This window comes from Nansenia antarctica, assembly GCF_963989245.1.
Source record: "Nansenia antarctica genome assembly, chromosome: 10".
Classification (NCBI taxonomy): Eukaryota; Metazoa; Chordata; class Actinopteri; order Argentiniformes; family Microstomatidae; genus Nansenia; species Nansenia antarctica.
This window is the reverse complement of record NC_137680.1, coordinates 16,293,881-16,318,267: the sequence shown is the minus strand read 5'-3', so window position 1 is coordinate 16,318,267 and position 24,387 is coordinate 16,293,881. Positions and strand designations below refer to the sequence as shown.

Sequence of the window (24,387 nt, the reverse complement as noted above, 5' to 3'; positions counted from 1 at the left end):
AAAATAATTTTAACAATAATTTTAGCTAAAACACAATCTATTCTACAAGCATACATTCTATGTCTGTGAAGTTGGGTCATGACTCTCTCTTTGTCATTCAAGTTGATGATTATACTTTTGTAAAAAAAAAAAATACAGCACTATCATAAACTAGAGGTGCAATTTCTGTGGAAATTGTGAAGTGTGCTTGCCCCGAAACCCATATCGGGGTATTTAAGCCAAGAATTATAAACGCTATCGTTTGATATTGAACGTTTAAGCTTTCAACATTTTTAAGTGTAACATATCTGCGTGTGTGTGTGTGTGTGTGTGTGTGTGTGTGTGTGTGTGTGTGTGTGTGTGTGTGCATGTGTGTTCCAAAAGTGAATCTGCGGCCCTGCCCCTGATGGCCAGTACATACATTCTGTGACCCCCACCACTATCGAAATTGCCCATCCCTACGCTATCCCTTGATATTGAACGTGTAAGTTAAAAGCTTAACATTTTGAAGTGTAAGATATTTGTGTGTGTGCGTGTACCGTTTGTTTGCAAGCAAGTTGGTTTAGCCTAGTCATACTGAGGGCATGAATAACTTTAACTGAGTTTAAGCTAGCTATTTTCTGACAGTTGACTGTTACCATGGTAACAGGATCTGAAGCCATTTGTGTTAAGCCTGGTACACACATAAAGACTTTCTAAATCTTACCAGATTTTTTTTATCTGAGAGAAACCCCACACATGAAGATAAAAAATCATGGATTGAACAGTTTTTTGTTTTTTTTCTCCAGATGTTATCCCTTTTTTCACCCAATTTGGTAGCCAATTGAACCCAACCTAGCATCCAATTATCCCCTGCCTATTGCGAGGGATCCGCCGCACGACCCCGCGGCCGGCAGTCCCAGAGGAGGCCGCCAGGCAGACTAGCTGATTGGCTCCTCGAGCCCAGCACCGTTATTCCAGCACCAGACGGGGGCGCTGTTGCGCGACGGATCCTTGTCCGGAACTACTCCTATACCCCCCTCGGGAGCGGCCGCCCAATATGCCGTTCCCCGTGTGTGCCCTGGCCATATCCGGGTCTGGCGAGCCGGGATACGAACCCCGGCCCCGGTGGGCAGCATGCACTAGTGGCCAGTGCTTAGACCGCTACACGCACATCACATTGAACAGTTTTGATCGTATTGTGTGGTGTGCTCCGATATTCCCAATACAGCACACCACATACATAAAGATCTGTCTTACGACAGTCTACTCTAGAGTCTCGTTCCCCAAGCCAGAAATCTCACGTGATCAGTGTAGTAGTACCCTGACTGTCCTGTACGAGGCAGCCATGTGCGACAGGGCAAATAAAGGGCCCAAGCACAAGAAGACACGTCAGTCAGCTTGCTTCTTGATTGGCTACATTCCATTCTACGTCACAATCGGACTCAGGAGTTTTCAGTTTTGCCCACACACAAGAAGAGTTTTGATCGTAAATATTGAACACAATATTTACAATCGTCGGCCCCGACTATTTTCCGAGCAGATTGTCGGGAGAAATTGGCTTCGCCTCGTGCCACAACCCTGTACCCAGTGGCGGACTCAGGCTGTTTGCAGGGCAGGGGCGAAAAGAAAAAAAGGGCACCTACTGCACAACATGGGACCCCATCAGCGCACATGGTCAAGTTTAGACCATTGGAAGGGCAGCCAATAGGGCACATCCTCTAATTTTGCCACTCAAAAGGGCACTTTAGTGCGACGTTTTTCAACTGTGGGGGCACATGGTCAAGTTTAGACCATTGGAGGGGCAGCCAATAGGGCACGTCCTCTCATTTTCACCACTCAAAAGGGCACTTAGGGGAGACGTTTTTCAACCGTGGGGGCACCAGGAGGGGCGGTCGCCCCCCCTGCCCCCCACTGAGTCCGCCAGTGCCTGTACCAGTGGTAAATGTCTCCACAACATCCTTCCTCTCATGGTAAATTGCTTACTTAACACACCTCACACCACAAGATAATCTTGTAGGATCGTCTTTAGAGCCATCCGATAATCGGGCGTTTGCTGTCTTTGGTCGGAAGGGGGGGAAATCGGGCAAAATCGGCCAGATTATCTTTGTGTGTAGCAGGCTTTAGATATTCAGATGTGGAGTGACGGTATGACGAGCTGAATATTTTGGATGTAAAATATCTGTATGTGGACTTAAAACTTTAGGTGTGGCAGCAGTTTACAAAATGTGTGAACATTTTGAAAAAGCCAACTGCCACCTTGTGAAGATTCTACCATTCATTCCTACGGGACAGATTTCGCCACAAAACTTTTTTTTTTTTTTTTTTCATAAACCGTTCTCCGGAACCTTCCACAAAACAATAACAACAAAATCTGGACCGAGCCGCACGTTTTGACACCTTTCATGTCTACCTAGTGCAAAAACTGTGGGAGGCAAAATTTGGCAATAATAATATAGGCTATATGCTTACAGCAAGCACACTAATTATGTCTGGGAATAATTTTAGACAGGGAGCTCAGACTCATAGAGTGATTCTAATTCAATTAATTCTTGCCTTAGGCAAGGGGAGAGACAAGGTCCAAGGGTAGGTTTAGTTGGCATGGGTGGGTGGCACCTGGGGTCATGAGACCACCACCGAGACGCACTGTTCTTGGGGCCTGAGATTGCTTTGGGCTTATTCCTCTCAGACATGACCGCAGGCTCATCAAGTACATAATTAGGCCACCATATGTTCTCTGGGCACTGGCACCATGTGCAGGAGACTGACAACTCCCTCAATATTGTACATCTGTTATTGAAGAATGTGTATTTTAACTCTAGTTCCTGTTCAAACAGTCTAAAATGTCTGACCCTTCCACACACAGGTTTTACACCCTCATACAGTAGTACTGCACATCACATTTGTAACTACTTCTGCTTCTAAAGTAAAATGGACATTTGAAGCTGAGCAGCACTTCTCTTTCAGGAGGGTTGCGAAATGACCCCCAAAGCACAGCACCTAATGAACCTTCCTCTCTCCTGCCTGGGGGGGGTGCCTGTCTGGGGAGAGTAAATAGAGAACAAAAATAGTTGATAAATCTTTATTTAAATCAAGAATGTTGTTTTAAAAATACATAACTGTACACAATAACAAATATATCAAACAAACAATGTGCTGTTTCAAGCATGTGCAATTTCTAATACAAAACGAATGTTCAATCTTTTGTAAAAACGTGTTAATGGTGATGGTTGGCAGTCTTCTCCAAGCATTGTACTTGCTATTAACACTTCATCGCATTCAGAACATCAGTCTTCAGGACATTATTGTGTACAAAACCTACATAAAGCCATGTCACATACAGTACAGTCCAATCGGTTAGACCAAATTATTGAAGTTTTACAGGACATGAAACAGTTCAATTCAATTCTTAAACAGAATTCATGGGCTCAACTAGTCAACTCCATTTCATTCTCCCAACAAATGTTTTTTTGGATGCTAGCCCCAAACACACTGGCGCTGGAAAGGGAGTTCTAAATGGCTCTGACTGGTACAGGCCTGGTGATGTGATTCTCCCAACAAATGTTTTTTGGGATGCTAGCCCCAAACACACTGGCGCTGGAAAGGGAGTTCTAAATGGCTCTGACTGGTACAGGCCTGGTGATGTGGTGATTATCCAGAAAAAAACATTTGTCCATGGTAACCACCACATAAAGCTGCCCACATGACCAAACTACCCACCGGGAGACAACAAATTATTAAACATCCCAATGTTGTTGGAGCTTTCCTGATCATGAGTCGATTAAGTGCATCTGGACCAATGAGACTTTGGGAAGTCGCCAACAGTGAACACATGGCATTGACTGCTGCCATCCAGGTGGTGACTGTTTTGATGATCAGCATCACCATAGAGACGATGCCAGCTACACAAAAAATAAACACCTATGGAAGATGTGAAAAAACCTGCACTCCCGACTGAAAACTAAACTGTGTGACTCATTGACACCAAGGGAAAATGTGGTGACTCTTTGAAAAGTTGTAACCATTTGCTCAAGGACATTCATTTTGAAACTTACAACTGAGGAGAACTTCAGGCACTGGAAAGAGAACGGTCTCTTTGGTTTCAATGGGTGCTTTCGTTCATATGCGGAAAAGGCAACACTGTGTTTACAAAACCAAAATTCCTGAAGCCATAACCACATCAGACAAAAGCATTCCAGTGAAACTAAATCAAGGTAATCCCCAAAGTATCCCAACTGTTTCTGTGCCGCTACATAACAGGGCAACAATGCTGCCTTGTGACACGACTCAAGGTTAGGCAAATGCCAGATTCAGAGTCAAGTGACAAAAATCATCAGCTCTCTGGAATGCCAGAGGAGCACAGACTAATTGTGGGGCAGTCAGACTAAATCATTCAACTAGAGCACAAACGGAGCCATTGTTCACGGGCCAGTTGAGGACACCTGTGCCAAAGCCAAGAGGGAGAGGATGGGGCGGGGCAGTATACATCCGCTCAGTCATCCACTGCTAATCAGCTTCTAGTCAACATTGTCTGTAAATAAGGCAGGATGAGGAGTTCCGGAATTCCAGAGTTCCAGTGTTCATTCCCAAGTTCCCTTCATGTGACCGTCAGCAATGTTCCAGTCTGGTCTGCATGGTGCTGAGCTGAGGCACCCTCCCCAACGTCAGCAGGGCTTAGGGTAAGGCCTCACCAGTCAGCTGAATAGTGAGGCTTCCACTTGTGTCTGTCTGAATGAGCAGCAGGCTGGCGTGGTTCCCTGCTACGCCTGGTTTGAACTGGACAGGCAGGTTGATGTAGTGTTGCGATCTGGAGCGAAGTAGACATGGGAATTAATCAAAATGTACAATGTGGATGTGCATCTGGGTTCACATGGACATGGACACATTTAAGCACTGGCACTGTGATATGAGCAGATGCAAGAATGATTGCACTGTGTTGATCATGAGCACACCCATTTAAACTGTTGGTTAATGCATTGTCTGATAAAACAAAACCTTTTTGTTGTTGTTGTTGTATTGAAAAATGCCTGTTTGGCATACACAGCAACACAGCTTCATTTCACATGGAGAATGGGAATGAGGATGCATGAGGAGTCACGACATGCAGGTGGTCACCATGGTCCACACACACAGCAGTGCTCACACCACCACACCTAGTGTATCACAGCACAGCTAGTACCTGTAGCTGTCAGGCCCCTGGGCCCTGAGCATCCTCACCCCCAGGCCCTGAGCCTGCACTGCGGCCCCGTCACCTCCCACCTCTCACAGAGGGCTGACGCAGCAGGGAGTGATGTTACACACACTGGATCAATCAACAGGATGTTCAGTAGTACATCACGAGTGCTTTTTTTTGGGGAGGGGTCGAACTAAGCGTTCATTGATTATTCAAAGAGGAATTACCATCCGTGATGGGCCGACTCACCTTAAGGAATATTTGGAATGCTTGATGTGGAACGGCTCCCTAGGGTTTACGAATCTCAGCTGCAAGTCAATTAGAGAAGCTCAGCATCAAAACCATGCAAAGCACTCTGGGCAGTTATGACATCCATCACACAGTGGGGAGAGGGACAATTCATGCAATTATTGCCAGGGAATGGGAAACAAATAAACACACAAGGAAGGGTGTGTGTAGGGATGTGGCTATTTGGATTTTAAGAAAGGTGTCTGGACTGTCAATGCATCTTGCTGGAGGAGTCTTGACAGTTGGTGACTGTTCCTTTCAAATAATTTATCTTTCCTTGTTTGTTTATTTTGTACCCCATTCCCCCCCGCGCCCCTCAGCAATCCTAAAAGTTAACAGAATCCAAGTGCTTCATGCAGCATCCATTTTCTGAGTCAAGTTGCTTTCCTAAATACGTATGGGTCAATAATTCTGAAATGGTATTATCAGTCTATATGGGATCAATGTTGGATGTTAATCTTCAACTTTGTACTAGAAGTGAACTAGAACTACTGTTTTAAATTAACTCCATACACATTCATGAATGAACAATGGCAAGATTTGTGAAGAGTGTTGCGAAAACTAAAAACAGGATACTGTACAGGAAAATCCATTTTGTATATGATGTCAGTCCTCACCTCGTGAGTGTCAAAGGAGTTGTTGCGCATGTTGACCTTCAGGGTGCTGGACTCGCCCACCCGCGTGGCTGGGAAAGTGTACAGGTCCTGGGGTGCATAAACCCCTCTCCTTGGTGCTTCTTCTTGGCTGAAAAAACAAACAAAAAACAACACCCTCCACATTTAAAAACCTTCCTGAGCTTCCTCCTGGAAACATACCCTAAACATACTAATTGCATGAAAGTACGAAATGTGCTACACATAATATTTGCTTGATTGAACAGTCAGGGGGGTATTCCATCAATGTTGCTAAGGGAAAATCCAGGCGTATTTTTGACAAGTCTCGCAAGAAGACATGTCAGAATAAGCCTGGATTTTCCTTTAGCACGGTTGATGGAATACCCCCCGGGACTTAGCGTTTTCTCTGGTTTTCATCACTAGTGAGAAGTTAGAATGCCAGAGCCCTTACCCTGTCGCCGCAGCGTCGGGCCTCTTCCTCATCTTGACAGTGGCCTCTGTTCGAACCAGGGAGCAGTCTCCTTCCTGAGGACCCTCCGCTGCACCAGCCTTCACACCCTTCAAAACAAAACAACCCAACAACAACAACATCAAAGCGTTTTCTCTAAAGCCTTCAGCTATTTGACAGTCCATTGGCTGAGCGTTCTGTTCAGTTGTAGCCAGGCTGTCAAAACATCCTAATCTAAAGCAGCACATACACATGAGACCTGCAGGCCACTCTCAGCAGGGGGGCTCTTAGAGCCAGAGACGGCCCCACTTTGCACATTTAAACCCATGTTAAAAAGGCATTGGAAATCTGAAGATTAAGAACTCCCAGCCCCCCCTCCCCACCCCCCCTCGCTTCTTCCCCAGTGATTCCAGCAGTCTGCTTCATTGGGTTTGTGTTAAAGCTAGCAGGCCTGCCTGCCTGCTCACCGTGCCACAGAGCTGGAAGCGGAGCCGTCTCTTCTGCTGAGGCTCAGCTACAGGGTGGCACTCCAGGTCCCAGAACTGGGCGTAGTCCCCTCTGTCCCTGGGGAGGAAGGTGATGGGCACCTGGGAGGCATGATGGAACACAAACATCTTTAACTCAAGCTAGGGGCATTCTCTAAATCATGCCGTGTCTGCAACCAAACCTCAACGAAGATATCAATGTCTTGGAAGTGCGGATATACGATAGGTGCACCCTGTAGCACTGCGATACCAAAATATGTTGCCAAAACCCCATCTAGTAAACCAATCCTAACCAGCCCTTGGTGTGGGTACTATGGTAATCACCTGCATCTTCTCCAGGGCTCCCAGTGTGCCAGACACGTGTGAGCATCTGAAGGCTGTGTAGGTGGCCCGGTACACATCCCCGCTGTTGTCCACCCCCTGAGGGAGAGAGCGCACAGCTTGTGACCTTTGCCACTAAGAACAGAAGCTCTGGCACTGTTGGCACACTCGAAAAGGTCACACGGAATGAAATCACATTCTAGAAGCAGCAGAACAATACCTTGACGTAGGGAGGGGCGAAAGACGAGAGGTACCATCTGACTTCCTCCTCGCCGTTCACCACTTCCAGAGAAGACTCTGAGAAGGAGGAAAATCAGTAAGTGTTAATGTGAAAACAACACTAGGCAACGAAATCCATCACAAGCGGACAAGCAGGACATTGCCTTTAGATTGCTCAAGAGACAGTATTGTGTTTTCATTCGCTTTTGTAAACGAGCTTAGCTGTGAGTCTCACCTGAGGTGTCTCCTGATGGCGTGGCGGGGAACATGATGGTGCGGTTGTTGATCTCCACGTGGGCCTGAGCAGGCTTGTTCTGGGGTTTGAGCACAGGGAGCATGGGGGTGGCGGCCTGCGGAGGAAGGGCTGTCAGGGACTTGTCGGCAGGGGTGGTTGACACATCCAGAGCCAGGTCCTGACGGATCTGTACTTTGATGAACTGAACAACAGAGAGGGGAGAGGAATATAATTAAATAGGCTGACCATGACCGTCATCATTCAATATGTTACAAACGTAGTGTGACATAACTGGTTCTGGGTATGCGTTGGTAGTCACAACAGTGGATGAGGAGGAACATGTAATCTACCTTCTGTTGGTTGTCACACTGCACATATATCTGTCCACTCCAGGGTAACAGGGCAAGCTTGGTTGCCAGAGAAGGGTTGGGACTGATGAGAATCTGAAGGTGGCACCTGGGTGAACAAAAAGAACAAATCTAATATGAAATTCTCTACCATGTATGTTGTTACAGAGGAAAAGCCAAGACTAGGCATGAGTTAAAGAAAGAAAAATATACAAGAGCTTGTGCAACATTCAAATGGCAATTAGTTTACTACTTGAACCCTGTACCCTTGTACCCTGTCTTATTTGTCACTTATGTCCTGTATTATTGACACTTCTTTTATTGAATTATGCCTAGTGCCTTATTGTCTGGATACTGTTGTCTATTGTCACTTTTTTATCTTGAATTATGCCTTATTGTCTTGTGCTGCAATGTCAGGAACCGAAGCCTAAGAATTTTACTCTCTTGTAATGTGACGTAACAATAAACTTGAAACTAGTTAACAGTAGTTGATGCAGTCATCATGTATGTGTATGTGAGTGAGTGACGGGGACCCGTACTGTGGTTCTATGACTCCGTGCTGGGGGGTGATGGTCAGACAGTGGGCGGGCCAGGACAGCTCAAAGCTCAGCTCTCTGGACGAGTGGTTCTGGATCTGCACATGCCTGGTGTTGGCAGCACCGTCTGGGAGGACAAAACATAGTCAAATAGACTGTTCTGGTCTTAAAACTCAGTTGGAAGAACTGTATGGTGTTAACGACCATACCTCCCAAAGAAATCATATTCCATATCCTCTCCAAAGACGGATAAGATGTGTAAGAAATGATGTGTAAGAAGTAATGTGTAAGAAATTATGCCAACATCATTAAGTAATCGGTTGTTCTCATTAATAATCCCTACTGATGATCTGCATCTGTACAACAAGCTTAGAGATAGAGCTTAGCGAACAGGATTTGAGAAAACAAAAACTACTCACTGAGAGTTGGAGCAGTCAGGACCAGCTGCTCAGGCTGGATGGTCCAGGAGTCCTGCTTCTCAGAGGAACCCTTCAGTGAGGCTTCTGTCGCAGCCAAGGGAGGGCCCTGAGGGCCCCTCACCGGGAGGACATCCAAGGACACGTTACTGATGTGACGATCAGAGTTCCCAAAACCACTAGGAAACACAACCCAGCGACATCACACAGCCATCAACATCATGATCATTAACATGGTCTTCATCATTGACAGGGCAGGAGAACCCATATCTGATTCAACTACATGATTAGGATAGTATTTCAAGGTGTAACATTTCCGTCGGCACTGGTTGTACCTGTCAGACTCTGAGCCCCGCCTAGCGGTCGGACGGAGGGGCTCAACGTGGTCGCTCTCCCCAGAGTCTGAGGTCTCCACACTGCCCAGCAGAGACAGGACCACCTTACTGACGTTTCCAAAGAAGATCTGGGCCTCGTTGGGTCTCTGGGGCAGGTCATAGGCTGCAGGACAGACAAACCATTGGCAACAGGAGTCAAAGGTTCATACTTTTAGCCAAGTGTGAGAAAATGATGAATCCCTAAATCCATCTAAATCCCTTCCATTCAAGCGAGGGGAAAATTGCATTTATATCTTTCTGTTTGATATGCATATGAGAATAACTTTTTTAATTAAAAGATATTGCTACACTAAATTGACTCTTGGAAGCTAAATGTCAAGGATATGGTCTACCGTGTGCTGAACCTTACCCTCGAGGACCACCTCCTCTCCAAGGAACCTCTCATTGAAGCAGATGCCTTTCAGGAGGTTATTCTCAGACAGAACTTTCTTCCCAGCCTCTGGTTTGCTCAGCAGTAACCTATAGCGCCAGATGAGAACCAGTTAGCGAAGCAATCAGGAAATAATGGTCTGAGGGGGATAAATCCTCTTCACAACTTATACTGTATGATTAAATTCACAGATCACAGTCATGGCACATAACGTAGTGGGGGGGTGGGGGTTCAGTGCTGCTTGCGGAAAGTGTTGGAGCCACACCAAGTCCATAGGAGAAGCAGCTGCCAGTGTCTCACCTTCTAAACTGCTGACGTGACACCTCGTCTCCACAGAACAGGCAGATGGTGGCCAGGAGAGTGTTGACGGCCTGACACTGAGCCTGCTCTTTACTGGTGGACTTCATGAGCACTGTGATCACCTGCACAGATGGAGACAGCAGATCAATAATGTATCTCTATCACAAACCAGCACAGCGCAAATTATTAAAAACCGTGTGGTTGGATCATGTTCTAAATGGCCAAATAGTTACATGCAGTCGTTGCACAGAACAGTTGCCACAGAACAGTTGGCTTAATGAGCACCCAAGGTTATTGGGAGCGTAGAACCAGGTACCCAACAGCAAATGGAGGGTCATCGTTTTAATGATGAAAACAGAAGTGAGCACTGTCGCTTTTTAGTCAGGTCACGTCTCGTACCTCTTGAGTCCTCTCTTTCAGGACAAACTGTGAGGGGGAAAGGCTGATGAGCGTGGACTCCATGACGGTGCGGCTCTGCAGGTCTGAGTAAGGCACGGCTTTGATGAAGGCGGCCCTGGAGCCCGTGTTCCTCACACACAGGCACACCTTGCTGACGCGGCCCGCCGCGATGCCCGTCAGGGTGGCCACGTAGCCGTCGGCACGCTTCCTCAGCTCCTCCAGGATGATGTTGCTGGTTCCTCCGTAGCCCGAGAGGGGGATCTGAGAGAAGGGCGGTGCAGAGAGAGAGAGAGGGTGAATGCTAACCAAATAGTGGTTCCTATTAACTGGTGGATATCATAAACACTCAGAACCTCTGAAGTGTTCTAAACCAAATAGTAAAACAAATCCAAAAAGGTCACTTATAATGGAGAGTAACAGTTCACAAGCAAAATGGGTTAATCCTTTATGACTTGGGAGAGACTCACGGTGAACTTGATCCCAGGCTGGGACGGGCGAACACCAGATTGTTTGATCTCCAGCTTGGCCAGCATGCAGGCCACCCGCGTGGGGGCGAAGAGGAGGTGCACTGCCACGTCCTCCATGGGCCTGATGGAGAGCTCCCGGTGTCTGGTCAGACGCTCCTCAGGGCCGAAGGTGCTCTGGAGCTGTGACGGAGGAGAGGTGAGGACAGGGGTGAGAGGAGAAGGAAGGGGCAAGAACTTGAAATTAAAATGTGTGTGTATCCCTGACTTACACAAACAAAACAGCCTTATCAGGTGATATCTAAAGGAAATGTTGATAAAAGTAAGAAGTCGATATAGCGTTGGAAAGGTCTTTGGAAGCCTGGTTCATACCTGAAAGCAGTCCTGATCTTGACCTCTGATCAATAAGCGGAGTTGTTGTGTCGTGTCGGGGGAGTTGGTTCGAAGAACCAGCTTCTGTTGCCTAACAGCAATAAGAGAGACACACAGGTCAAACACCTGGCAACAACAATGAGCCTCCTCACGGCTCCCTATCCCTGCCACAGTAGTGTTGTTTATGACGTGAAATGAATATGACAGCCCGGAGCTAGTTTTGTTCCCGTAACAGCAATGTGCATTCATTTGTGGCATGGAAAAGTCTATAAAACAAGCGCTACGCTCCATTTCTTTTGTATGGAAAAGTATATCAAATGTTGCAGTACTTACACAGCTCTGCCTAGTGTGACGCCTCCCCAGGCCATGAACTGCTTGTTAGAGAGGATGGGAAACACATCGCTGGACAACACTGTGCACAATTCTGGTGCCGTCTGAGCCTTCCCAGCATCCTCTGAGGCAACCTCTCCTTTCAGAGCCACCTCGTACTGGGGCCCCGAGGGCAACACCAGAATGGTGAGCACACTGGAGCCAAACAAAGAAAACACATTACAGAACAGCTACAGGGTGTTTCCGATTATTTCTGCAATCAAAACCATGATAACAGTGTTAAGCAGTGTGTGAAAGGGGAGAGAGGAGGTGTACCTTTCCCTGTACGTTCTGCCGCCCTGTGCAGTGAAAGAGACCACAATTCCCTTCTCCTCCCCGGCACACAGAGAGAGCTCATCAGGTTTCACGGAGAAGCAGTCCTCGCCGTCGCTGCTCTGCAGGAGGGAGAAATATCAATATCAACCACACACAGCGCAGTGCCAAAATGTCACAGAGGCTTACTCAAACCACAGATCTAATAAGAAAAGCAAAGGGCAACTTACCTTGAGTTTCAGCTGCACGTCAATGTTGCCCGCATTCTTCAGAGGCAGAGTCTGCTTATTGGATTTACCAAACGGCGCGGACAGATAAACAGTCTGTAGAAGATGGAGATTAGAAAGAAAAAGACCAAACTACTGAATACCAGTAATACCAAAGAAAACATTGAGGTCTAGGCATGGGACAAAATATCAAAATTAGATCATTCGCAAATTGAATAAAAGTGTAACATTCTATAATTTGCACTTGATTCTAAATAGACATTTTATAATTTGCACTTATACATTATACATTATAACTTATACATTATACATTATAACAATACATATTTGGCATCCTTATACATTTACAGTTACCGGTATGCATGAAGGAATACACCAGCAACCTTGTTCATTCATACTTTTGTTTTCATTACATTTCCTTAAGTAACTTAGTTTCTGACATCTCATTCATTGTTTAATGCCTTGAATAAAACATTAGGAACCAATGGGAGATTTGATGGCTAGATCGCTTAATAAATGACTAGTTTCATGGCAGAAACCCTACACCATGGTTCCTACCTGCAGGTCTTTGGGTGCGTGTACCCTGGCTGTGCCAGACCTGGCTCTGAGGGGGACGCTCCTGATCACATGACTAGGGCCTGGACAGTCCACCTCGATGTCCACCCTCGCACCGTACTCATCCGCTGGCCCCAGCTCTCCTGTATCACATCACAGAACTATCAGCAACGGTCGGCGGATGACTGGTGTAAAGACACAATTCAATATGACTATACTCATCCCCAATGCTCTAATTTCCCCTTGGGGATTAAATAAATCCTTTTGAATTGAATTGTGAGAGTGACATGATGCAACAACAGGACGGAGACTGTACAATACCTGCACAGGATGAGTATTTGTGAGGAGCGTGGAAGTGAACCCACACCATGAAGCTCTCTGGATTCTGAAACGCATAATAAAAGGAGATGTTTAAAACCAATACCATCACTGAAACAACTCAACCATTCAAACTGTTTGATTATGAAGTCACTCTTTGTTTATACTTCGGACATAAACAAGCGCTGTCCCAGCCTGCCTGACTTTGTTGATCATGGGATTAAAGAGAGAGAGAGAGAGAGAGAGAGAGAGAGAGAGAGAGAGAGAGAGAGAGAGCGGGGGGGAGAGGGATAGAGAGAGAGAGAGAGAGAGAGAGAGAGAGGGAGAGAGGGAGAGAGAGAGAACTGGCAGACAATCACCTCGCCGTAGCTGGCATGCATCACGTGGTTCATCACAGACGGGGCTGCCAGTGGGGTCACATTACCCGCCTGTAGTGACCCTTCAGCTGTCATAGCAACGGGGCTCTTGGAAAAGGTGAAGCAGCGCCAGGCTGTGGCATTCTGAAAGAGCACAAAGGGAGTATGACGGATCTCAGACAACAGACACAGATAACAGTATTGTGCAACGCAGATCTGAGCAACAGTGTCCACTTACAGCACTGATGACCAGCCGGATCGGCACGGTCGCATGAGTCCTGCTGAGGAGCTTCAGGGGGAGGGACTTGGCACTGCCGCCCGCTAGATCTCCAAAATCTAAACAGCCTGACTTGCCAACATCAATCTGTAAATCAAAACTATTTTTAGAGCACGTAAAAATGTGCATTCCTAAGTAACACAAAAAACAAACATTTGGATCACTACTACTACAACTGTTGAACAATGTTAATCTAAAAATGTTGAACAGTAGACTGTGATCCAAATGTTTTTAGATCGAAATTGAAACACTTTTATTATTATTATTTTATTTATTTTTAAAGAAAAGGAACAGTGCCCAGTCCACTCGCCTCCAGAGCAGGGTTCTCCGCCATGGCGACGAGGACCACCCTCTTGGCGAAGACTTCGGCCCTGGCCACGGCCTCAGACTCTGCGGAGCACGGCCAGGAGGACACACTGAGGACACACTGGTAGACCCCAGGCTGGGGGGGGATGAAGAGCACCTTCTGCTCCTCTGTGCTCTTAGGACCAATGATGGTCTTGTTCTTCACGATCAGCCACTGGTAAGGGAAGCTCTCCACCTGGGTAGAGAACAGACATCATGGTGAAACAGCAGTGAGGTTATCTAAGGGACCTAACATTAAAGAACTGACATTTTATATGATATACAGTACCAGTCAAAAATCTGGACACACTTTCCCATTCAATTGAATGGGGAAGTGTGTGCAATCTTTTGACTGGTACTGTGTATATATACTCCTTAGCATTGTTTGCACTTACATACTTCCAAAACTCCTCAAACATGGTTTCATATGACAAATCATATTAAAACATTGCATGTTTCCCCCTACATTTACAATTAGCAAGGTCTCACCTTCTCCCCATCGATAGACAGGCTGTTGATGGTGATGGCGACCTGCTGCCAGCGCTCAGAGGGGTTAAAGATGCTCAGCGATGTCTGGGAGGCGATGCCAACACAACAGGCGTGGGGAAACCTCAACTCCTCTGGGACTACAACTTGGGCTGCCATGAAGGAATAGGGAGGAGAACGATGGCAATAAGTCATAATTTTCGGAACATTTGTAGCTTGACAGAATTACCTGTAATTCACATACGAGACAGTTTGATGGGGGGCACTTTGATGGGGGGCACAAGACAGTTTGATGGGTCAATGTCTTACCTCGGATATCAGGGAGGCCACCTGCAGACCACGGGCCCACACTGTGTTGGTTGTAGGGTTTGCAAATACCCATCATACCAGGGTCCATGTGGTTCTGATGGGAGCGGTGTAGCTGGTACCCGGCGGGCCCTGAGCTGTGTAAATGTCGCACCGATGGATCGGCGCCAGGCATGCCTGAGGACACCCCATAGAGGCCGTTGGCTGCCCCCATGTGGTAGGGACCAGGGTGCACAGGTCCGTCAGTCCCCAGGTACTGCTGAGTCAGCTGGGAGCTGAAGAGGGACCGGCCTGTGAGGAGGGTGGGCAGGCCTGGAGGCAGGTCCACCGGAGCCCCTTGAGGCTTGAAGCTGGATATGGGCATGTACCTCATGTCCTCCGAGGTGAAGGTGGGAGGAAGGCCGAAGCCTCCCCCAGGATAGGCCTCACTCCCCTGGGCCGAGACGGCAGACCACTGCTGGGGTGCCTGGCCGGCTGTGCTGGGCTGCTGGATGTTCAGGTTACTGGAGTAGCCCGAGTCGCCCTTGGTGAGCTGTTGTACACCCGGCTCAGAGTGGCGCTTGTGTTGTGCGTATTGTGACGACAGGTTGTCGTTGTTGCAGTGGTAGTTGCATTCACTCCGGCTGCGGGTGCAACCGAGGTCGGCGCCACTCCGCAGATCAGGACTTTTAGAGAGGTACTGAGGCTCCGGGCTTTTGGACTGGTGGTGAGGTGGATCAAGGCTTTTGGGCGGGCCAAGATGGCCTCCAGAACAATAAAGGGGACCGTCCTGACCCGTCTGGGCATCCTGTTCTACTGGTGGAGTCGGACTCGCTCTGATAATAGTTGTGCTCAGTGCCATAGTGCAATTACTCTGTGGAAAGGAACAAATTAGGGGTGTTTAATAGAATCTAATTGCGTATGTATTCATAACTGAAGAAAAATACAAAAAGTGCAAGTTGACATTGCTCAGTTTTTGGTTTTGAAAAGCAGTTGAAAACCATCAAAAACATGGCATTAACAATCACGAATATCACCCCAAAACCGTATGAGGTTCTCTGTCTGCTACCTTGTGTCCGTCAGGCGTGGGCATGCCCGTGTTGTTGAGCGCGGTGCTGTCATTCATGGAGATGTAGGTGAGCCGGCTCAGGCTGGGGCTGGAGCAGGTAGACTCGGGGGAGAGCTCATAGGGTCGCCTGGCCCCTACCTCCATACTGGAGGACGGAGATGACATTGTACTGTAGGAACAACCAGGGACCAGAGAGACACAAAAGTCAAGTCAAGTAGAAGGAAGAGTACCAAATATCTGACAAATGCACTGTACATGGACCAGGTCTCTAATGAGGACAAAGTCTCTCTTGAAATGGAGATTGTATCTCAATGAGACTCACCTGGATAAATAAAGGTTTTATTTTAATATATATATATATATATATAAAATCAATCAATTAATCAATTCAACATTTTGATTTAGGGTTTCCTTTCTTGAAGGACCACATCAATCAATCAATCTTTCAGATATACATGTGTTTCTGTTCATTCAGAAGACAGTTAGGAGCACATACGCATCGGTGCTGGGGAAGGAGGTTTGGCTGGGAGAGGATTGGGTGAGAGGAGAGGTGGACGGCCTGAAGTTACACTGGCTCTCCTCCACACCTGCAGCAGCATGTGCCAGCGTGCTAGCTTTAAATACATCTGCGAAACACAAAGACCAGCACATGAACACGCAACCATATTTTGAAAAACGCTTTGCTTGTGCCCCGTTTTACATCAATAATGTATAATAATAAGCAGTTGAAGGAGAACAGATTTATGCGATTAATGAGTATTTACAAGTCTGTATTCGTGGCAACAGACTCACCACAGAAGTATGCATAAACGTATGATAATTTGGTGACTCTCTCACCGTATGTGCGCTGGGCTGCAGGCTGGGGACTCTGGCAGGAGAAGCCTACGTGTTTCTCCAGGGAGCTGTGAGGAGCAGCAGGTCCCTTCTCTGCGGCGCTGGCTCTCTCCTGGTGGCCTGAGCTCCTCTGTCTCTGTAAGGGAGGGGTGGTGGTAACTTTGAGAGAGGGCAGCCCCGAGCGGCCTTTCTTCAAGCCTGGGGAGGTCTTGGGAACAGGAGCCGGGGTCGGGTCCTCTCCCTTCTGAGAGGAGGAAGCCGAAGCTGGGGCGTTGGATAAATGTGGACGGACGGTTCCCAGTTTGACCCCGCTCTCTGCGCCGTTCCTGCTCACAGAACTGGTTGACTCGGGGTCGTTTTTACCCGCCGCAGCTTTGCCATCAGCTGCCGGCTTGGCTGCAGAGGACTGGCCAGAACCCACAGACCTTCTGCCAGGGTTGGCCAGTGGTGTTGTAATGCAGCTTGCCTTCGGACGAGGAATGGAGCTTCTCCTCACCTCCCCCTTGTTACCTGGGCCTATGCCCTGGCCAGAGCCTGGCCTCGGCGAGGCAGCAGAGGTAGTACATGCTTTAGTCTCTCCTCCAGAAGAGGCAGAACTCTTGGCACTGGAGGGCCGTTCTGTAGTGTATCCGTCCAGCGGAGCAGAGCTTCCGTTCTCCTCTGGAGTCAGGGACTTCCTGTGTGGGGAGACGGTGAAGGTGTTGAGCAGGTCGAAGCAGGAGGGAGAGGCGGAGGTGTCGCTGTCACTGCTGGCGGACAGCTCTGTTTTCTTCAGGTACTTCTCAATGTCAAAGGCGCTGAGGTCGCCGGGGTATGTGCTCTTCTGTAGTGTGTCCAGCAGGGTGCTCTGGTCCATCTGGAAGCGGGTTTGGGTCTGGGCTGGATCCTCCGAGGCGGGCGGGCCAGGCAGGCGGGCCTTGGTTCTGCTCCTCTTGGAGAGCGCTATGATCATGGCAGCCAGCTGGGAGGGGTCAGAGCTGATGGAGGCGTCGGCGATGGCTGAGGCGATGGTGCTGATGCTCAGCATCAGGTTACTGTTGTTGCTGGGAGAGTCTGAACTCTGGTTGAGTGACCCCGACCCCGAGCCTGACCCCGAGCCTGACCCCATGTCCTCAGGCACAGCTTGATCCTAATGGAAAAAACATTTAAAAATAAATAAATAAATAAACATTATACAGAGAAGCAGAAACAACTCTTTGTTTATTCATGTAAGTTCAGTCAGGGGGTAAATATTGCCATCCACCAGAACTGACCTTTGCATTATCTATTTCACAGGCCACTGGACCAGCGTCTCCCTTTGGCGGCTCCCTGTCGGTTGGAGCCTGGAGGGTATTGTCCAAGTCCTCTGCAAATAACCACATTCACATAACATGAAGACATTGTATGTTACACATTTACTTTTACCCTTACCGTGCCTGAGTAACACAATGTGTGACGACAAAAGTGTCAAATGGAGCGAGAGGGTACCTGGATTCATAGTGTTGTCTGCATCGCTGTGCTTGATGGTGTCATTGTGGACAGAGGCCTCTCTAGAGGAAAACTCTGAAGGCCGAATCAGAGGGAAAGGCTCTCTCTTCTCTGGCGAGGTGATGACATATCCAAAGGACGGCTGGACAAAACAATGGTGAAATCATATGTGTGATTATGCCATAAATCCACTACATCAACACTATCCACTACTGTTCCTGCGCCTTAAATGGTGCAGTACATAAAACAAAACAAACAAAATGTAAATGCATGTGTCAACGCCTGCAATCCTATGCATTATATACTATAAATATATAATATATAAAGGCCTACATGTTTTTTGCACACGTGCGTCTAGATGACGTTTAGTATTAAATATATTGATACAAATGACGTGTAGATTATGTATTGTACTTATAGTACAGTGTCTTAAAAGTCTCTGAGTGGAGCACAATGTGATTTTAAATCTGTTTGTGTATTGTTCTTTGACACATTATTGTTGAGTGACACTAAAATAAACGTAAATCTTAAACACAAAAATCCATCTTTTTTTTTTAAGAGGAGCTTGGCGTCCATAATGAAGGGACTGACCCGTCTGACATCGTCCTCGTCACTGTCCCCCAGGCAGCCGAGAGCCTCGGAGCGCTGCTGGAAGAACTGCCCCAGGGAGAGGCGCAGGTAGCTCTGGTTCCCCCTGTCAAACTCAGAGGACACCTGGGAGGCCCTCATCAGGACGGAGCCGCTGGCTGGCAGCTTCCAGGAGGTGTCAGCAAGGCAGCTGCTGCCTGCTGCTTCTATCTGCTCCTCCTGGGGAGACACAACAACACACACTCAGCAGGGAGATATTAATACTGAACACTCTGCATAGGTATATTAATACTGAACACTCAGCATAGGTATATTAATACTGCACACTCAGCAGAGGTATATTAATACTGAACAAAAAACAACAACATGGGAAATAAGAAGAGGAAGAAGAAAAACAAAAAGGCAAAGAACACTCAAGGACTTTCATGGAGGCGATTACATAAAAACTGATAACAGACCTGCATGAACTGATGTTCCTTCTCAAATTCCTCTTGATCTTCAATTATCTTTTCAATGGCATTACCTGGACAGAAACATACTTTGCTTTACAATCCATGATATGTCCATAAACCTACAAAACATAACTTGAAATGAAGAAGTCTATATTTTCTTGGACTGCTGCAGTATGTAAACCACTCATACGTACTGCCTGGAACAAAGTCCTCCGCCTGGATCTGGTCCACAACCTCTTCAGGCAAGTTTGCATCCGCCTCTTTTTCAAACGAGGAATAATAAGCTAAATCTGTCACCCAGTTCCCCTCTTCATTCTGATACACGACACTATTAGTGACATTTGCACCTGGAAAACAGACAAGAGCACAATAAAAATCCACTGTGTTCTGATGACGAAACACAAATGCTACAAGAGTCCGTGTGACTGCAGGAAGACCGGAGCTCACCTTGTCCGAACTCCAGCTCCAGGTTGTCAGGGCAGTGGTTCCAGCCGTCGTCTGAGTCCTCCTGGTGGAAGCTCTGGGAGAGGTATTTGGGCTCCAGGGATGGGGACAGAGGATCCTCCTCGCTGTTGCTGTCTGAAGGCTCCGGTATGGTGGAATCCCCACAGGGTCCTCCCCTCAGCCCCAGAACAGGTCTCCCGCTCTCCCCGTCCCCGTCCCCGTCCTCCTCCTCCTCCTCCTCCTCCTCCTCGTCACTGAAGGGAGGGAGGACCTGTGACAGGTGGAAGCTGCTCTGGGTCCCCTGGAGGTAGGCCGCTGTGTTGGACATGTCCTGGGGTTTCCAGTGTCCTGCACCGTTCCTCAGATAGAGAGAGTCCAACACGCCCTCCGCTGCTGGGGCAGACTCTGTGTTGTCCATGGCGTCCTACAACGCAATTCCGACAACCGTTAGACTTGTAAACATAGTACTAAGAGATTAATTAGATTATGCATTAGAATTATTAGTTAGATAAGTATAGGGGGGTAAACTGGGATAAACTTTAGACGGTAAAAAAAAAAAAAAAAGTGGGGCTTTGGGATGTTAGGATGTGTTGTGATGTTTGTCAAGTTGTGATGTGTTGTGATGTATATCAAGGTGTGATGTGTGGTGATGTATGTCAAGTTGTGATGTGTTGTGATGTATGTCAAGCTGTGATGTGTGGTGATGTATGTCAAGCTGTGATGCGTTGTGATGTATGTCAAGTTGAGATGTGTTGTGATGTTTGTCAAGCTGTGATGTATTGTGATGTTTTGTGTAAAAAGAAAATGGAAAATAAAATCTTACAAAAAAAAGACTTAAACATATTGGGATCAAAGACGACATGTGTGTATTTTAACATGCTTGGTTTAATGTACCGTGTGTAGTACACGGATGAAGTGTGTCCTGCCACAGAGCACTCACCAACGCCTCCTGTCGGTCTAACGTCATGCTCCAGTTGACTGGGGAGATCCTCTGAGGTCCCGAGGCTGCAGTGGTGGAGCTGGCTTCTCCTGTCCCCACTGGACCCACCCGATCACCCATCTGGAACACACGGTCGATATAATATCAGGCATTCCCATGCAACATGTACATCACAGATTGTTCAGCCAGCCCTACCGCTCGCTTTTTAATCATACAAAGTGTAGAGGACTATTACAATCGGGAATAGAGCTGCTGCATATTTGATTCACTTTCGTTTGGTTTGGGCATTCCATGTGAACCCTGACACACTTCACCTGTATGAAAAATCTAAAACGCCATGACACTAAATGGAGGAAACTGCAGGACTGCTTCGCTACCTCACTGTGTCTGGAGAGTCCGGTCCGTCTTAGTCCCGGTAGAGAGTGCAGCTCATCTCCGTCCTCTCCCACACCGCTGCTCCCTACGATCCCAAGGCCCCGCAGCACATCGTAGGGGGTCTGGACGTTGGTCGTGGGAAGAGGAATGGTCGACACTCCTCCGTCATTCCCACTCTCCTCACTTCCACTGCTTCCGTCCCCTCCTCCTCCGTCTCCTGGTGTCCCACCAAGATGACACGCATGAACGCCATCATCCATACCTGACAGCTTTGGATACCTTAATCAATATATATTTAAAAATGTTTACCTGTTACAGGTGAATTGATAACTTGACCCTCAGCGGAGCGCCTGTGTTCGATTCCAGATAAAGAGGGGGGATTTCGGCCAGTGGACGGTTCGTCGTCAGAGCTGCCTCCTTCCAGCCCAGGTCTGAAGCTTGGGCGATTGCTCTCCCCTACCTGCTCCCGGACACAGACACAACACAGACGACTCAGTGGAACATCGCCTCCCTCTGGTGTTTCAGAGGGAACGGGGTAAGGAGGTGAAGGGGACTGGGAGTGCTCACCAGCTGCCTGGAGGTGCTGGGCAGCATCCTGGGTCTGGTGGTGCTGTGTCGCCTGGCTGCCTCCAGCTCGTCCTCAGTGTCCTCCTCATCGCTCGCGGGGCAGGAGTCCATACCCGTGGCGGCCAGCCGCACGTCAGGCATCTGGAAGTCCTCCTGCCACAACAAACAAACCAAGGACTCAGCAATTCAGGCCAAGAGGTGTATGACTGACTGAGCGCTAAACAGCTTATCAAATAACTTTTTATAAACAAGCTATGCCTACCTGATCAAAGTCATCCAGAAACTGGTATCTATTCTTCTCTGGCTCTGTAGAACTTGGGTGTGATGATGAATTTTCTTGATTTGTAGGCAGAACCTACGAAATGAATGCAATGTCAATGTCACCAATGAAAAAAAACAACTGACGAAATTAAGAAATATGTGTGGAGAGAGATATTTACAGCTGCAGGAATCTCCTGGCCCTCCACTCTGCCTCTCTGCATGGCTGGGGGAACCAGCTTGTTGAAGTATAGGTCGAGCTCATCATCGTGCATGTTGTTCACATCAATGTCATCATCTGATAATAGTAAAACACAACACATCTCAAACCATGTTCTCATCAATCATCAGAAAGTCAATTGCTCCAGGCAGGTGAAGTTGCCCCGTAATCACTGATCTAGGATAAGCTTACCACACCAAACTCCTACCTTTAACCATCAGGAGGGAAACGCAAACCTGACCCAGGATCAGTGTGAATGGGGCAACTACACCCTACTGCAAGTCACTTTCTGGTATCGCACTGGAAGGGGTCGAAAGGAAAGGGCCAGACCTGTGACATCACTGTTGATGCAGCTGTCCAAAGACATGAGCTTCTCATTGGCTAGGAAGCTGGATGCGCTGCCACTGAAGCGGTCACTGTCAGCTCCCTCGCTGGCTGGGCTCTCCTCCTCTACCATCCCTGGGAGGGACAGGGCCTGTAGGAACAAGGGCAGGCAGGTTATCACCATTATTTCTATATTACGCATTACAAATACACAGACAGTTGAAATTTATCACCCAAAAAAAACTGAACGAGGGTACTACCTTTACATCCATCATGTCCTTACTTCCAAAATTGGTAAATGTTAACAGGCCGGAGGAGAGATCTGGTAACGGTGGAGGCAAAAGAAAACCAGAGAGTTGGTGTGTCAGCATTTCATGTTTCCAACAAACATATGTCTCAAATAGGCAAAGCAAGGCAAGTTTATTTGTATAGCACATTTCATACAACAGAGGCAATTCAAAGTGCTTTACATACAGCATTAAAAAATACAGCAAGAGGAGGATAGTAAGAAAATAAAAATGACAAGAATAGATATATAGAAAATAAATAGATAAATATTTAACAAGATAATAGACAATGAATAAAAATATATAGATTAAAGTGTTATGTCTCTCAGAGAGCTCTGCCCCTTGTATAAGTATCCTACCACGAAACAGGATTATGGTCACAGATTATCACAGGTAGTAGCTGCACGTATGAATATTTCAAGACGTCAGCTCCGACCTTGATATTTTTGGATTATTACTGCATCGGTATACAATCGCTATCCTTCCCGATACGGCGTGTGAGATCGCAGTGTAAAATGACACGTTTGCAAACACATTTAGCCTGTATTTACAGTGAATTCACAGCACTTGGATTATGGACCATTCAGCATGTTTCAGCCTAAACTCATAACTGCTGCAGATATAAGAAATAAATAGATAGAAATATATACGTGTGTGAATGAATATGAATGTCCTTTCTTACCATTGCCATGGTCAGAGGGACGCCAGGGGAAGGTCTGTGATGGAGGTCCCTGTGAGGAGGCTGTAGTTCTGGACTCTGTCTCATCCAAACTGACTTTTACCATCAAGTCTGAGAAACGTTGGGCCGCAATAAAGTCGTCCACATCATCCCTGCGTAGCACAGTGAGATGGACATAGGTAGTGATGAGTGGGCAAGCCTTTCACCCCTTTAAAACTGGACTGCATAACATGACTTGCACGATGAGCATATCAAATGTCCTATGTACTCACAAATCATCTTTGAAACTGAGGGAGAATTTCGCCTTCTCTCCATTAGAGGACTGTGAGTGGGCCGGCGAGAACCGCCCACCCTCCAAATATGAGGCCTCGTCAGGATTCCCTCTAGAACAAAGGGCACAATAAGATTTGATCATGAAAACCAACGTGTTCTGAACAGAGGGGTGCAAGTGTAACATTGTTGTCGAGCTTTGGGGGCTATAAGCCCCTAAGTCCTACTCCTGTCTTTGTAACGCTAGACATGACAGCAACTGCAAAGGACTTAACTAATAGCACAAATAGATCTGCAGCGACCATGGCCAGGCGAGTGTTGGGGAGATGTTTAAGGGTAACACTGTTAGAGATGTGTCAGTGGATAAGGCCTCTCTGCACGCTGCGTAGTGTGTTGCCCCACCTGTTGTCCGCTCCAGCTCTAATTTTAGCCACCGTGGAGGCGGCCACTGGCAGCCCCAGACTAGAGCCCAATGTCACATTCCCCAGGGTGGCACGGCCGGTGCTGCTCAGAGAGGCTGAGAGGAAGCTGGGAAAGGACTCATCGCAGATGTCTGACATGTTGGGCCTGGGTGGCTCAAGTTCAACTGTAGACCATCAACTATTAAGAGAGAGGGAAGGAAAGAGTGCACATGACTCATTTAGTCAAACATGTCTAAAATCACACAAGTTCAGCTTCATCAAGACTTGGGCAAGTTACTGTTGTATTGAAAGTAATAACGATGGCTAGTTAAAACCAACAAAACGTTAAATGTTTATAAAAACACAGAGGTTGTTCACAGT

General features: G+C 47.3%; 1 protein-coding gene across 1 annotated transcript; it reads right to left on the bottom strand.

Moving 5' to 3' along the window:
* Window positions 1-3,088: 3,088 nt before the first annotated feature.
* Window positions 3,089-24,165, bottom strand: cep192 (centrosomal protein 192; the record flags this gene model as incomplete). The annotated part of the gene is made up of 47 exons (XM_080541017.1): window positions 3,089-4,765; window positions 5,381-5,439; window positions 6,037-6,163; window positions 6,485-6,591; window positions 6,949-7,068; window positions 7,291-7,386; window positions 7,508-7,584; window positions 7,742-7,943; window positions 8,092-8,197; window positions 8,628-8,751; window positions 9,044-9,219; window positions 9,376-9,538; window positions 9,785-9,894; window positions 10,106-10,227; window positions 10,505-10,765; window positions 10,972-11,151; window positions 11,341-11,431; window positions 11,674-11,865; window positions 11,986-12,104; window positions 12,213-12,305; window positions 12,768-12,907; window positions 13,086-13,149; window positions 13,442-13,582; window positions 13,677-13,802; window positions 14,026-14,256; window positions 14,550-14,698; window positions 14,856-15,705; window positions 15,901-16,069; window positions 16,397-16,526; window positions 16,738-17,863; window positions 17,988-18,079; window positions 18,202-18,343; window positions 18,793-19,008; window positions 19,248-19,312; window positions 19,436-19,588; window positions 19,689-20,109; window positions 20,626-20,745; window positions 21,003-21,217; window positions 21,310-21,460; window positions 21,568-21,720; window positions 21,830-21,922; window positions 22,008-22,123; window positions 22,376-22,520; window positions 22,630-22,691; window positions 23,339-23,487; window positions 23,608-23,718; window positions 24,008-24,165. 47 exons carry the CDS (start codon window positions 24,163-24,165, stop codon window positions 4,633-4,635), a joined length of 8,346 nt encoding a protein of 2,781 aa, XP_080397143.1. The 3' UTR covers window positions 3,089-4,632.
* Between the last annotated feature and the right edge of the window lie 222 nt (window positions 24,166-24,387).